This window comes from Corvus brachyrhynchos, unplaced genomic scaffold, assembly GCF_000691975.1.
Source record: "Corvus brachyrhynchos isolate BGI_N302 unplaced genomic scaffold, ASM69197v1 scaffold22, whole genome shotgun sequence".
Classification (NCBI taxonomy): domain Eukaryota; kingdom Metazoa; phylum Chordata; class Aves; order Passeriformes; family Corvidae; genus Corvus; species Corvus brachyrhynchos.
Genome location: NW_008238355.1, coordinates 4,506,724 through 4,522,655, shown reverse-complemented (window position 1 = coordinate 4,522,655; position 15,932 = coordinate 4,506,724). Strand labels below are relative to the sequence as shown.

The 15,932-nt window shown below is 46.2% G+C and overlaps 1 protein-coding gene across 2 annotated transcripts in view; it reads left to right on the top strand.

Annotated features, from left to right (window-relative positions):
• Window positions 1-6: 6 nt before the first annotated feature.
• Window positions 7-15,932, top strand: part of LOC103616436 (metalloprotease TIKI1) — an 80,755-nt gene continuing 64,829 nt past the window's right edge. For both annotated transcript variants that reach the window (XM_017735454.1, XM_017735453.1), the window contains exons 1-2: window positions 7-90; window positions 7,472-8,032. In XM_017735454.1, the coding sequence (XP_017590943.1) occupies window positions 79-90; window positions 7,472-8,032 (573 nt within the window). In that variant the 5' untranslated portion in view covers window positions 7-78. The remainder of the gene's footprint in view (window positions 91-7,471; window positions 8,033-15,932) is intronic.

Genomic DNA, 15,932 nt, shown 5'->3' with positions numbered 1-15,932 from the left:
AAGCAGCCTGGCCGGGACTGAGTTGCAGCCGCCGTCCTACGCAAGGGTACCGCCTAGTCCCACTGCAGAACGCCGAGCATGCTGGAACAGGTTCGGAGCAGCAAATGGCCATTTGGAGTGAAAACGCGGTTACGCATTATTTAGGTTTTGCTCGTCTCCTAAACTTAGAAGCTTGACTGCAGTAGCCAGGAGCAGCAGGCGCTGACTTAGCTCCGGTGGGTGGTTGGCACAGCAGAGGATCCCTGCTGCAAGAAAGGGGTGATGTTACGGCCAGTGTGAAGCATGTGTAGAGGGTGTCTGTCATTTCTGTGAAAAATCAGAAAAAGTCGTTGAAGCTTTTGAGATAAAAGTACCAAAAATCATGTAGGAAAAGCCTTCTTAAACTGACTTTGTATTAACAGGCCATCTGTGCTGTCTCTTGGCATCTACTTGGACCTGACATGCTTCTGGGATATGTGTGCCACCACTTCAGCTTCCCTCCCAGGCAGGGTTAACTCCACCAGCACAGCCCTTAAGGAAGCTGGAAGCCCTTAGAAGTAAGTGCAGACCTGCTGCACTGGGGAGGTGCCAAAGCCACAGCAGGCTCACTGCAGGGTAGGTGTGAGAAAGTTTTGCAACTGAAGAAGGTCTGCACTATGACTTCACTCCTCTCTCTCACCTGCTCATGCACCTTACACATAGCCCTTGGTCTTGGGGCCTTCCTGCCTCTAGGAGCATGCTGGTTCCCCAGGATATCTTCTAGGATCTAGGGCATTATGGAATCAGCCATATGCCAAGCTACATGTGCTTCACTGGAGGTGTCTTCCTGAGTTTGTGTTAAACAGAGCTTAGCCCTACCTTGAGGGACGGTGTTTTTACAATTTGCTTGGAACCAGTTTGTCAACTGGATTTGTAGGTGGCCAGCTGTGACCCTGCCATAAAGCCAGGTCAAGCCTTTGGACTGAGTGCTCCTTCTCCTTGAGGGCATGAGGTGCAAAAGCCTGTGGGCTGGTATGAAACTACTGCAAGGAGCTAGTGAGAGCAAGGAGAAAGAGGACAGCTCCTGAGAGCCTGAGCATAAGTCATACTTGTGGAAATGGGTAACTTCACAGGTTGGGTGGGACATGCACGAAGTTTTTCTCAGGAACAATTGAGTGGACTTCTGCCAGTTACTAGCAAGACTGGAGGTGAAATGTGTTAATGATAGGTCATTATCTGCTGATGACTCTGTCATTAAAATGTGAGACCACCTGTAGCTCTGGAATTGGCAGGCCGTTTCCTAGGGTCATTAGGACAGTGGTAGTAACCACACTGTCTAGAAATGGCATCGTCTGCCTTATTTACAAAGCTGTTGAGTTTATCCTTATGAATATTTACATCAACTCCTTAGGAAAAATACACCATCTTGTTTCTGCATCACCACGGATGGCTTTTTAATTCAGTTTAGTTCTTTTTAGGATTCCTTTTCTTGCCTCTCTTAGATCTTTCTTCTTTTTGTCAGGTTGCCTAGGTCTCTGCCATGAAAGAAATGTGTGTGTTGTTGCCTGAAAGAGAGAAATTGCTATTTTAAGGAATGAACCTACAATACTTCTGAGGGCTTTCTCATCATCACTCCAAATTATACTTAAAGCTACAACCAACAATGTGCCTCATCATTCTAGAAAAAAAAAAAGACATAGAAAACAATTAATTTAAGATGAAGTATGCTGGAATCTTTTTTGGCTTGTGTTCCAGATACTAAATAATGTGGTCTGGTACTGCTTTCTTTTTGCTTAACATTGGAGTGTATTAGGAAAAATCAAAGCCAGAATTCAGGGATTAATTGTGGAATGCTTGTAGTTGGTTAGTATTTTATTATGTGTTGTTCCTGATAGAGGGCCAATTAATTTATATGGCTAATTTTCTCCATATACGCCCTTCAGCAGAGCAAGTCATTTGTCTGTTCTTAACCTGTGGCTTTTTAGTTAAAAACTTTATTTTTAATTTCTGGCACATTGGATGTGTTTTTTTTAGTAGCTGTAGCCTGTGCAGTGTTTATCCCCAAGCAAGTTCTGCTTTAAGTCTTAAGCTGAGTTTGAGTGTGACAGTAATGCCGGTGGGCAAAAGCTCAAGAGAAATACTATTAAAAATGTGGCTGGCATTTTTGTGTGCATTACCATCGTTGCATGGGCACATAACATGGTGAGTAAAATCTTTGCCTCGATTAGGTATAAAGAAACATGGCAAGATATGACACCAGGATAGATAAGAGAGAGGGAGAAAGCCATATAGGGAGGGTAATAGTGCTGCCTGCCTGGGTGAAATACTGCATGCCACATGCTTTGGCTTCTGTAGCAAGCAAAAAAAATAAGGCACGAGAATACTGTGGGTTGAGAAATAGTGCAGTTCTGGGCTGAGATTTGGAAGGTGTAGCTGTGAGGCCAAGTGGTGAGTGTTAGAGCTCCTGAAAGACAGTGAAGCTACAGAGGGCACCTCCCTGCACAGTGAGTTAGAAACTTTGCGCTTTGAAATGTGTAGTCTACATAGATGAGACAGAAGATGGAAGGAAGTAGAACTCATGTAGAAGGAAGCAGAGCAAGTGTAGGTTGTCCATGTCTGGAGTTCCCATCCAGTTCCTCAGTCTCTGGACCACAGTTTTCTTTCCTTCTGAGCCTTCTGAGCCTTCATTTCCCATGTTATCACAACTGTCCATATTTACATTTTTGTGTAGTTTTTTATACTCCCATGCTCTTCTACATGTTTGGAGTACTGTCTCTAGATGAATTCTTTGTTCCTCCTGGTGTTTTTCTGAATTGTTTTTTGGATGTTTGCCAATTTTACTCGTTAGTACATCATTCAGCCCAATTTGAGCTAGTTTCTCTGAAAAAAAAAAAAAAAAAAATTATGCTTTCTCTGATCTACTTTGGCATTTCTTTTCCAGAAGAATCATTGCTGCCTTGCTTGAAGTGGTGCATGATATCTGACAAATGCAGCAGTATTTGTGTGTTTGAAGACTACAGGTTGCATCCTGTAATGTTTCTATAAATAGGGCTGGAAAAGCAAGATGGCTTGTTAAAACGAACAAAATCTGAGGCTTGGGATTTTTTAATCAAAAAGAAGGAACCTCAGCTCCCAGCGAAATACCCTCAATGTGCACCATGCTTTTCCAGAATTTTTGCAATGGCTGACACTGTTGTCCTCTCATGTTGTCTGTCCTTATGTTTCCCCATTGCACCTCAGTGGACAGTGGAGTTCGTCCCCTGTGCAGCCTTCGCTAAGAAGGAGGCTTTCCAAGTCCTGTGTTAGGGAGTGGATCCTGCAAGTTCCAGTGTGTTCTCTGTGACAGTGTCAGCTTTTTCACCTGGGGAGGTAAGGCAGAGGAGAAGGCACCATGCCATAGTGATGAGCATTCAGAAATACCTTGATCTGATGATTCCGCGGACTTTGGTGTGGCAGCAAGTTGGGAGGCCTGTGTTCTCTTCTGAGACTGCTGCTCTTTCTCCTTGCTCAGGGTTTTTTCCTGTGATGGTGCATTGAGTAATTTTAAAGTGGAGACACAAATATGCATCTATGCATGTTGATCTGTTCATGAACCTTCTTGTTGTTAACGCTGCTGGAACTGAAATTCCTCAAGCTGTACAGCCCAGCTGCCATAAGCCTCCAGGACAGCATTTTGACTGTAACTTGTTTGTTTTAAAACACTTTTTTTTTTGTTGCAACAGCTGTGTTAAAGGATCCTACTGCAAAGGAAAATGGAGTTGTAGCACTTCTATCTACTGCATGCTCTTAGGGAAGTGATGTGCCACAGTGATGGTGTATAGTGTGATGCTGAACAAGCCTTGGCACTACTCCTGAGCTGTTTCATGGCCACCTAGAGCACTGTTTAACAGCTTCCCTTTTATGGTATTGGGGTGAAATGATGTCCTTGCTTTTCCCTCTCTGAAGCTGTATTGAGACACACGAGAGCTCCAGGAGGTTGCCAGGGAGGTGAGAGTGCCCAGAGGTGCAGCAGGGGAAGACAGACCTGCTCAGGCACACCCAGGGCTTCGCCCTTTCCCCTCTCGCACAGAGTGGTAACAGGCTGCTTGCAGGGGTCTGGCATGGAGGCAGAGCAGTGCTGGACTCCAGGCTCCCCTTCTGAAGATAAAGGAGATGCCAAAGGAGTGTGAGGCACTAGCATGTCTGGAGCAGCTGTAGTGCCACGTTTTTAGAGGGAGAGTGAGCTTTGCAAGCATCCCTTGTGCCATCACTTGGTGATGATAACAAGTGCTGGTACCCGGAAACTGATTCCGCAGGGTCCACGGAGTTTCCAGTCGGTGGGAAACTGAGCTTTCTCTGTCCTCTCATGCTGGCTCCAAGCTTTCTGTGAAAGAAGGTCTGAATGGTGCTTGGGGTGATTTCCCAAGTTCCTGACTACTCCTTTTGACATGCAAGTGCCAGCAAGAGTGCTCAGCGGCTCTGCTTTGGAACATGTATATCGAGGACTGTGTGAAAATTTTTGCTATGTCTCAGCCTGCTTTCTTCTGTCTGTGGTCTTTAAAGAAAGTCTTTATGTACTCTGTGCCTGATGGCCTGCTTTATTTCCAGTGGTAGCTGGCAGCATTACTCTGCTTTCAGTATCTGATTATGAAAGTTGGGGGGATGAGCAGAGAAAAAAGAACAAAAAAAGAGTATAATGCCAAAAGCCTTTCTAGCTGTGCTGTGTGCAGTAGTCCAGAGCAGCGCTGATGATCACATTAAAGCCTGGTACCAGTCATCAGGGCTTGAGCCTTCTTGCTGGGTTTACTGAGGAGCTGAATTGAAATTTTAAGCTGGCTGGTGACCACTTGTTCTGTACAATTCCTTGCAGTCATAGGTGGTTTTGTGCACTCCCACATACATGATCAGACTTGCATGAAGAGAAGGAGTATTGACCTCCTAACCTCATGCCTGTCCCAGGCGCCTCCTCTCTTTATACTTGCAGTAGATGCAAAGCAGCACTTCTGGTCCTTCCTCCTTGCTGCCTGACCACTACTTCCAGTTCATTTCTCACCATAGTGGCATGTCCTTTCATTTTCCCCTTCTGACTGATGTCAGGGAAGAACCCTGTCTCATTTTCCCTCTTGTTTTACTTCGCATATTCATTCTTGAGTATTCTTCACAAGTCTATGTTAGATTTTTATTCACCTGTTGCCCTGTATCTTTTGTACCTCCTGGTGCTCTTCATGTTTGTTCTCTCTTCTTCCTATGGTCTTCAGGAGAATTTTTATGTTCTGTAATTCAGGCATTCCAGGACTGTCCTATAGGATATGGAGTTGTAGAATGGTGTTGGCCAGGGTCTGAAGTATCCTTCAGACTCTTGATATGCTGCAGAACAGTTTGAAGAGCCCTTTGGAATATAGCTGGTTTGTGCAATGCTCTTGGGCACGTGGTGCAATTCTTGGGGCTCTCCTGTGCAGCTCCAGGAGTCAGACTTCAGTGATCCCCGTGTGGTACTTTCGGCTCAGGATATTCTATATTCTGTAGTCCATGCAGGTAAAGTGGACTGGTGGTAGCGCTTTGCTGAGGCGCTGCCTGATCTGTGGCCTGGTTTTGATGTGCAGAGCTGCTGGAGAAGGTTGTCTGGGATGAGCCATTGCAGAGCACTCTTTAAGATTAACCTTTATGACCCTGAGTCTTCAGTGTCAGAAATTTACGGGCAATGTGCTTCCAGTAAAATCCTCCAAGCAGCCTGTTCTGCATTTGGCAGTCAGGCAGGCTTCTTAGATCAGCACACATGCACAGTTAGCCTCAGTGCTGAGGTTACAGTTATCTGCTGGCTCAAGACTGACCAGATGTTTGAGTGCATCTGGAAGCTTGTTCTCTTACTTAGACATGCAAAGGCTACCTCTTCCTGTCTGTGCAGACAGACACCGTTTGTGTCCATTGCTCCAGTAAGTACTGCTGCAGCAGTGGGTGCTGTGGGTGATGAAGGCTGTGCCTGCTGCTGGTATAAAGTGAGTTGGAAGGATTCAAGCAGGATCTGTATTGTCCCATCTGCTCTTCTGTCCTGTGGGAGCACCACAACCCTGTGTTGAGGTATCCCAGGTGATGCAGTGAGGTACGTTTTCCAGCAGAACAAATTTAAATATGATTCTGTCTTTCAGATGGCTGTGGGTTTTGAGAGATTTTAAAGCTAATTTAAAAAAAGCAGCTTTTTTTCTTCCTCAGTGTTTACAAGTGTATACCATGAAACCACAGGACAAGTTTGGCCTGCAGAATTTTTTCCCTTATTTTCCAAGGTATTGCATGCTCTTCTCTGCTACTCAAGAAAGAGTACTGGGCTGTGAGGGGTCTTGACTGTGTCTCTCTGCCATGTGCAAAACTTTATTTCGACCTGCTCCAGCAAGTCTGTCTGCCAGCCGTGTTTTGTGTTACTCATTTTCTTGGTGTCAGCCAAGCACCACACTCATTAAACCTCCATTCCATGGGATGTGAGAGAGCACTGGAAGGGTAAAAGTGGGAAAAGTCTTGGGTTCAGATAATGACAGTTTAATAGCTAAAGCAAAAGTCGCGCATACAAGCAAAGCAAAACAAGGAATTCAATCACCACTGCCCATGGACAGGCAGATGTTCAGCCATCTCCAGGAAAACAGAGCTCCATCATGCATAGCAGTGACTTGAGAAGACAAATCCCATCATTCTGAATGTCCCCTGTTCTCTCTCTTTGCCCTCCCTGGCTTTTTATGCTGAGCATGATGCCATATAGTATGGAATATTGCTTTGGTCAGTTAGGGTCAGCTGTCCTGGCTGTATCCCCTCGCAGTATCTTGTGCTCCCTCAGCATCCTTGCTGGCAGTCATACAACATGAGAAAAGGCCTTGGCTCTGTGCAAGCACTGCTCAGCAATAACAAAAACATTTCTATATTACCAGTGCTGTTTTCAGTATGAATCCAAAATGCTGCCCTATACCAGCCACTGTGAAGAAAATGAACTCCACCCCAACCAAAACCAGCATACTCCACAAGGAAACTTCACCCATCATGCTATGCCACCTTCTAACTGTCACAGCAGTTTCTTTGATTTGCATTGCTGTGCTGAAGTGAGAGGTGAAAGTGATAGAAATCGTGCTGTCCTGCTTTGCTTCAGCAAAGTGATGCCAATTTTTGACTTGAGAAAAAGCAGAAGTTGGGTAAGTGTCATGCCTGGATCATGGTGTGCTAGGGCTGTGCTCTGCTGATGCTTTTGGTAAATACCCAGGTGATGTATCAGGTGGTATTACTGTTGAGAAGACACGGTGTTACCTTTCAGGAGGAGAAACCCAATCTTCTTATGTTTTTATTAGCAAAAATTGAATTTTTACCTCAAGACCTGACAAAAACAATGGTCAAAGAGGACTTTGTGTGAGCAAAGTCACTTTAGGTAAAGTCCATGCTGACAAGCTGCTGAGCCAGGTGACCTGCTGGCTTGGCACCATGTTTTCCTTAAGCCCTCTGCTGCAGTGGCCTGGTGTAAAAGTGTGTACTTACTCAGCTGTGTCTCCCTCTCTCCCAGCAAAATGAGCTGAACTCCTTCCTGTGGACAATCAAGAGAGATCCCCCATCTTATTTCTTTGGCACCATCCATGTCCCATACACACGTGTTTGGGATTTCATCCCAGAGAACTCCAAGAAAGCCTTCCAGCAGAGCCACATCGTGTACTTTGAGCTGGACCTCACTGATCCCTACACCATCTCAGCTCTCACCAGCTGCCAACTCCTGCCACAGGGGAAGAATCTCCAAGATGTGCTGCCCCGTGACATCTACCACCGTCTGAAGCGGCACCTGGAGTATGTCAAGCTCATGATGCCATCCTGGATGACCCCAGACCAGCGGGGCAAAGGGCTGTATGCAGACTACCTCTTCAACGCCATTGCTGGCAACTGGGAGCGGAAGAGGCCGGTCTGGGTGATGCTGATGGTGAACTCTCTGACTGAGGTAGACATCAAGTCACGAGGTGTACCCGTCCTGGATCTGTTCCTGGCCCAGGAAGCGGAGCGGCTGAGGAAGCAAACGGGTGCTGTGGAGAAAGTAGAAGAGCAGTGCCACCCACTCAATGGGCTGAACTTCTCCCAGGTGAGGCAGAGTGCTGTGCAGGGTGCCAGGCTGGCTGCTCAGGTGGATATCTCAGCAGCAACAGCAAGGGCTGGGGCGCGGGGTAAGTTCTTTGTACCCAGAGACTTGTGTCTGCTCCCTGCAGCCCGTGCCTTTGCCTACATCCTCAGGACAATTTGCCAGCACAGGAGATCAGGACAGAGATGAATTCATTTAGGCATGGCCTGGGGAGACCCCTGTTCTCTTCCTTGGGCAGCCGTGGGCATGTTCCACCCTCAGAAGCACCAGACCTTTGGACAGGTGCTCTCTCTCCCTGACTGGGCCCCCCCGCAGGAGCCCAGGACAGGCTGGCGCTCAACGTCCAAACTTGGTTTTGTAATAGCAAGTTAAAAAGAAAGAAGTGATTACTTGGGGCAAGCACAGGTGCTGTGAGTAGTGCTGAGAAGTAAGTGCTGATTGGAAAAGTATCACAATGGATATCTTAATGCCCTCAGAAATAGGGGCCCATCCTCCATGCTGGGAAAAGTATTTTTGTTTGATTTTTGGGGGTCTTTTTCCCTTCCTTTGTTACCAGGTGAGGGTCAGCACAGCACAGCGTTCTGCAGGGAGCTTCACAGACCAGTACAGGCCCTTACGCAAGTGCCTCTGTGTTTGCAGACCTGCTGGAGTTCAGCACTGTTGTTCATGCTGCCAAATGACCTCTGTGTTGTCTGTGTGTTGGATGAGGTGCTCCTCTCTGAACGAAGTACACCAGGCAGCAGTGTCTGTTGTTGTCTCTGCCCAGTGGGATCACAGGCATAATGTTGCTCCCTGACATGGGGTACCTTCACTGCAGGGAGATGCTAGTTTGGGGAGTGGAAGAGGCATTTGTTTAGAAATAGGTGAGACTATGTTTTGCAGCATGCCCTGTAGCAGAAGGTGGGAGGACCTTTAGTCATAGGGCTGGGGAATTTTGACTGATGCCTGACCCTTTCCCCTGCATCGTGAAGCCTGTCCTGTCACTGGTGCAGAGTTTGGAAGGGAAGGAGAAGTTTTTTTAAAGAGCAGAAGGGGAGTGCAGCACAGCAAGGGCAGGGACAGCAGCTCAGGACAAATGTCTGAAGTGCTGCTACCCCAGAGAGCGTTGGTGGGGGGAATAGCACATCAACCCAGGCTGCAGTCCTGCAGTTGAGCAGTCCTTAAATGCAGGCAGGGCTTCTGCACTTTTCTCTTCCATTGTTTGGAGCTGGGCAACCTCATTTACATCTCCAGTCTTTTGCTTAACACTGTGCTTTGAATCTTTATGCTGCTGCTGTTAGCTCACAGCTGACCTGGGAATAGGCTGGGAAGTCCCTTCTTTTCCACCTTGTACCTGGTTGAGGATTTATAAACATTACTGCCCACATTTTAGTTTTGCTGATATTGCCCCTATACGTTATCATCATAGAAGTGGAGGGGGGGGGGTATGAGAATTTTTCTCCGCTGCCTTGTAAGAAAGTGGTAGGGAGACTGAGAAATGTTGATTGCAAATCATGTCCCTGGCTAAGCTCCTGCAAATGTTGACTCTAGGCCTTCACAGCTTTCTTCGAAGAGCACTGCTGTTTTGCAGATGGGATAAATACCAAATGATCCAAGAAGCTGCATGGGCAAGGGACACAGCGCTGCAATGTTCAGAATTGCCCAGCCTTCTGAGAAGGCCAGAGAGACAAGAACTGCAGGAGAAACTTGCCTCTGGTTAGGAAAATGACAGCCCATGGTTGCCCCATGGTGAGTGGAGATGTGCATGTGCATCATGCAGGCTGCAGCTCCTCCCATGCCTGCATGCTTAGAGGGGAAGGAGAGCACTGTCCCTTGAGGGAGCAGGTCTGGAACAGCTACTGCACTGCAAATTCACACCTCTACTTCTGCCCACTGCTAGATTTCCAATACAGGCAGCTCAAGGAAAAGGATAACCAGAGGCAGATGATTTTTATTCTTCCAAGCCAATTTCATGGCTGTTTCAGAAACTGACTTGTGAACTCGTGTTTGGCGATTCTGTAAGTCTTTAATTTCTGAGCTTTCTTGTCAGTTTGTTCAGGCAGTAGAGTTAATTGCATGTTTAATATAAACCAAACAAAGGGTTTGAAATAGGCTCTTTGAAAATTATTTTCTTTGGTGTGCTGCTGTCCAGAAACCCCCAGTGTTGGGCCACTTCTGTGACTGCTTTTCAAACAAGCGAACATACAGGCATAACTTCGAAACTTCTGTTGGGGAAAGCAGAACAAAAAGCATGAGGAATGGTCTAATACTGTACAAGAAATATCATAGAATCACAGAATGGCCTGAATTGGAAGGGACCTCAAAGATCACCTAGTTCCATCCCCTCTGCCATAGGCGGGGACAGCTTTCACTAGACCAGGTTGGTCAGAGCCCCATCCAACCTGACCTCGAACTCTTCCAGGGATGGGGCATCCATGGTTTCACCTGTGCCAGTGCCTTACCACTGTCACAGTAAAGAATTTCTTCCTAATATCTAATCTAAACCTACTCACTTTCACGTTGGAGCCATTCTCCCTTGTCCTGTCACTACATGTCCTTGTAAAAAGTCTTTCTTGTAGGCTTCCTTCCCATACTGGAAGGTGTGTTATAGGTCACCCCAAAGTCTTCTCTTTTCCAGGCTGAACAATCCCAATTCTCTCAGCCTTTTCTTATAGGAGAGGTGCTCCTTTATTCTAATCCATCTTGGTGGCCTCCTCTGGACTCACTCCAACAGGTCCCTGTCCTTCCTGTGCTGGGACCCCAGAGCTGGATGCAGTGTTCCAGGTGGGGTCTCACCAGAGCAGAGCAGAGGGGCAGAATCCCCTCCCTCCCCTGCTGCCCACGCTGCTTTGGATGCAGCCCAGGGCACGTTTGGCTCTCTGGGCTGTGAGTGCCCATGGCTGGGTCATGTCCATCCTCTCATCCCCCAGCACCCCCAAGGCCTTCTCACAGGGCTGCTCTCTGTTTATCTGTCCATCCCGAGCCTGGATTGATACTGGGCATTGTCCTGACCCAGGTGCAACACCTGGCACTTGGTCTAATTAAACTGCATGAGATTCCCATGGGCCCACTTATCAAGCTTGTCCAGGTCCCTCTGGATGTTGTCTAGAGAGACGCTTATTTTCTTATGGCAGAATTACAGAGAAATTACTTAGCAGAGAAGCAAGTTCAGTGTTTTCAGTTTGTTTCTGCATAGGGTTTGCTCTTTGTTTCACATCCAAAATGACTGTACTGCCTGGTGAGGTGGACTCCCAAGCCACTTCAATCCATACATTGTTAGTAGCTAGGTCCCTCTTTTGATCCATTCTGTTGACCTTGTTAGTGTATGTTATTGCAGGTGAAGGTCTGGAACAGTGTATTGTTGTCTCCCTGGGGTTGCACAATGCGCAGTAACTGCAAAGTGCAGACAAACCCCAGTTAGCAACTTCCTTCTCCTTGTGAAGAGAGAACAGTAAAAAATGGAAAAAACCCCAAAACCTCCGCACGTACAACAGCCAACAAACACTGCCTGTCAAGGGACTCTTTTTTCTTTGGCTTTTTTTACCAAAGACTTTTGGTTTATGGCTCTCTTATTTTACCTGCCAAATCTCTCCGTTTTTGCTCAGCTCAGGCTGGCTGCCCACATTGCTAAATCATAAAAGTATCATTTCTGTTCAGTACACAATGTTGTGTACACAATCTGTGAAATACTTTACTGCCTTGTCAATCCCTGTCTCTTGTTCCAAGTTCTGTGCAACTTTATGAGTACGGCAACATTAGTTTGTCTCCATGGCCAGGGCCATGGTGTTTATTTTTCCTCTTTCGTGCTGTTTCCATCCTAGTTTGTCTTCCAGACTTGTTCTCCCAGTCCACTGTCTTTGATGGGTATTGCCTCTCTTGTTGCACTGCCCTGCATGGAGGTCTCATTCCTAGCTGCGTCTGGGCTTTGTAGCTACGTACAATCTGCCACTGCTGACTTCCAGCATGGAGTCAGTCCCTCCCAGCTGTTCTTCTCCAGTTCTGCATGTGCATACGTGTTTGCTGTGTTGGGGGCATTAGTGCTCCAGCCCTAAACAGCTTTGCTGTTGGCTTCAGTAGTATCATGAACATCAGTTTAGTACTGGCTCAGAAGATGAGCAGGTGATGGCCTGTACTGTGCCAGGCACTTGCTTTGATACGCTAAGGTGGTGTCCAGGCTGTATTCCTCACAAACTGGTCTCAGCTTGAGCACAAGTAGTTTAGACTTACGTCTGCCCTTTGTGTGGACCCATGGTTAAGTGTGTAAACACTGTCCTGCCATCACCACTTCCTAGCCAAGACTCTGGCCAGTTTGACTTCTCTGATACTGGCACACTTGGTAGAAGGTTCTATTACCTGTTCCTGATCTGAGAATTGTTTCCCCACATGGCTTTCCTGTGGTCATACCTTGTCTCAGCATTCGTCCTACCTGAGCATCAGAATACATTGCTACATATTCAGAAGTAGTCTTCAAAGCTGCAGTAGGAGTCAGGGAGCCACTAAGGGCTGACTGCTTATGAAATCCTGGCTCTGAATCTGGGACTGAGCACTTGAAAGTGTTGTTATTTGCATCTTTCAGCCAGTCCCTCATATAGCTCACTGCAGATAGGAAATGAAGCAAAGTTTTCTACATTGATCATTTTGTATTAATTAGGACATTATTTGTTTATGTTTCTACTCAAAAAACAACCTCTGCAAGCTACAAAGTGCTGAGAGATTCTTGCTTTTCTCTGGATGGCTCCCAGAACTTCCGGGTTCTGGATCACTAACATGACTGTGAGAACTATAGACTCCTGCTTAACAAACACAGCCCTTCTGTCATTTGGCCCTTTCGCCCAAGTGCGCACACACGTTAAGCAGCAACATCATTTTTGCTGCTTAATATGTGTGCGCACTTGGGCGAAAGGGCCACCCTTGAGAAGCCCTTGTATAAAATTGTTATTTAGGAAAAGCCTGTATTTGTGGGGAAAGAAGAAAGCAAAGACTCCATGGCTTTACATATGTTACATGGGTTGTTGGGTGGTCTGTTTTTTTTCCCATTCTAAGGAAGTGAGAAGTGATGGCTTGAAATTAGGCACAAAGGATACAATATGAAAGTGCTGAGATTTGAGCTATTCTTCTCGTTCCTATAAAGGGTGTTTTGCTATACTTGGTTGGTCAGTTACAGTAGTTGTCTTTAACTTCTGGGATGATGAGGCTGGATCTGGCAGTGTTTCCATTCACAGGACCTTGGTTCAGGCTCATCTTCGACAATGACAGTAATGGAGAATCTCAAAGAAAGAAAAAGCAAGGAAAGGCACATAGTGCAAGGTCTGCAAAGAGTAGATTAGATTCTGTAGTTTAGGTCCAAATTGAAGCAAAGCACAGAGCAGTTGCTTGATGAAGGAGCTGACAGAGGAGCAGAGCTTTTTATTGCTAAACAAGTTGGATGGGACACTGCTTGCATAACATGATTGCATCTGCTGCCCCGAGGGTGTAATTTCAAGACTTATTTGTTAGGACCAGCCTTCTCTCTTCAGGTGATGGGAACATCAGGGGTTTGTGCTCATGAACTGGGGCTGGAACAACTGATTGATCCTATTTGCATCTTTGGCTGCTGGAGTCTGTGACCTAGATTTGGTTTTGGTTTCAGTTTGTGTGTAAACAAACCTGTAGCCTCCACATGTAGACATCAGGGATGGGGGAATGGGTTGGCTGGTGGGAACCAAAATAACTAAGACTTCTCATTTCTATTGAAATAATTACAGTTTAATTAAGATATTTTTAACTGCTTGGGCATTTCAGTGTTCTTCCCTCAGTGAAAGTAAAAGTGGCCTTCAGAATGGTGGGGAGTTTGTTTCAAACAGCCTGGACTCTGTGGTAGGGCTTTGAAATCCCAAACTGGGAATGTTGCTCCTTGCACTTGCACTCTATATGCCTATCAGCTGGCTGGATTTTCCCATTAAAATTGCCCTTAGCTTGGCATATTACACAGCAGAAACAGAAGATGTCAGGTTGCAAACATGGCTTCTTCTGTCCTTGCTGCTCCCATGGATGGCTTCTTGCCTGTGTGTGGCTCCCAGTTTTGCAGTGTGAGCATGCCAGTGCACTTTCCTTTTTACTCAGTGAGCAAGGGCTGGGCAATGAAATGTATGCACTGCTCTGAGAGCACTTGTGACTGGGTTATCCTGCTGTCCTCTGACAAGTAGTGCTAGACTGGTGGGCTGGTTGGCAGTGCTCTGTGTGATGCTTGAGATCCTCCAGCTTTGGGTGAGGACACTTGCTGCAGAGGAGCACAGCCCTGTCAGCAGGCTGAGGGTTGCCAGGCATCGGTGGCCACTCAAGGTAGCACACAGAAGCTCTGAGCTGAATGGTTTTTGGAACAGCTCAGCCAAAAGGAAGGGGTGTGGAGCAGGGCAGAGATGTGGCCTTGGCTTACTCAGCTGTTCAGGCAGTTGGGTGCCCCTGTGCGAAGCTTTAGTCGGCAGGTTCTCAGTATTGACACAGAATTACAGTGATGGATCATGGTGCTCTGATGCTGTGGCTCTGTTGGATGCCTGATCCCAAGGGCTCACTTCTTATTGCCATTACAGAACGCAAAGCATGGGAATGCAGCTGCCAGCTTTTCCCTTGGACAAAAAGGTTGCAACCAGTCTGGACAACTTAAAGGCACATGCCTGCAGAAGTTGTAGAAGACAGCTTCCTTTCCCACCTAAGAACTGTACTGCAGTCCTGTCACACTCCTGTCCAGTACTGGTGAGATGGTTCTTCTGGCCCAGACTGGATTGCAAGATCCATGGGGATCCATGTTGGCTCCTGCATCCCAACTGACAGCGTTTGACTCATGGCCGTGGTTCTGAAGACTGATTTTTAGTTTTCATCAACAAATTCAGAACAAAAATGAAGCCCAGCTTTAGTTTTCATCTGTTAGATTTTGTGAGGGCTTGTATTCCACTGAAGAGCCTCTGCTATTAACTCTTAGTACTTGTGTGAACATTACAGCTGTAATCAGTTTGTCCTTTAATGTTCTATTTGTTGAGCCTGTCCCAGCAGTGCACATTTCTATGTGTTAAATGTTGACTCAGCTCTTCCCAGGCCTAGCAGCATCTGTCTTGTGACATGGCAGTCATGCTTGGTGCAGTGGTATTGTCACTGTCCTCATCTTCCCTCGTTTATGCATCTGTGTTCGGCTGTGGTTCTTTCAGGCACAGTGGTTTTCTGAGCACTCATGCTTGCGGCTGGCAAAGTCCTTTTTACTCACACGGCTTCCCAAGGAAATAAAGAGTGTTACTGTTGTTGTTGGTGCAGTCCCTGACTGCTCCCTGATCAAGGTGAACTTGGAAGCCAATTTACATCTTCTTTCTCATCTGTATTTACATTTTTAGGTCTTCTAAGTATTGTTTCTGTTTCCCATGTCTTTAGTACATGAGGTGTTGGTTTTGTGTTTCTCTAAATTCCTACTGCCATACAGTCTCTTGAGAAAACTATTCATTGATGCTGTTGTCTTTAACACAGAAAACTTGCAAAACACTATCAAGGTTTTTGGAACGGGTATGGTTTCCATTATACTTGTTGACTTAAAATTTCTATATCCTATAATTATTTGCAATAATATTCATGAAGGCTTTTATTAGATAATTTGAAAGATTGATTTGCAAGTAGGATGAGGCTGAACATAGTTTTGAAGATGATTGTTTCTTTTTCTGACCTAAGGCAAAAATGAAAGAGTAGGAACAGTTCTTTTTTTTCTAAGAGAGAGAAGATTGGGTTCCTTAATAAAATTCTTCTGATCCAGCAAGCTTAGCAGGTTGTCATAGGTTAGCAAGCATAGTCCCAGAAGGGATGTCCTTGCTAAGGGGTGCTTACAGTTTCCTCTGGGACCTGATAGAACCTATCAGCTGGGCAGTTTGAATATGGACAATTCTTTAAGCCACTTAAAATTGTGACC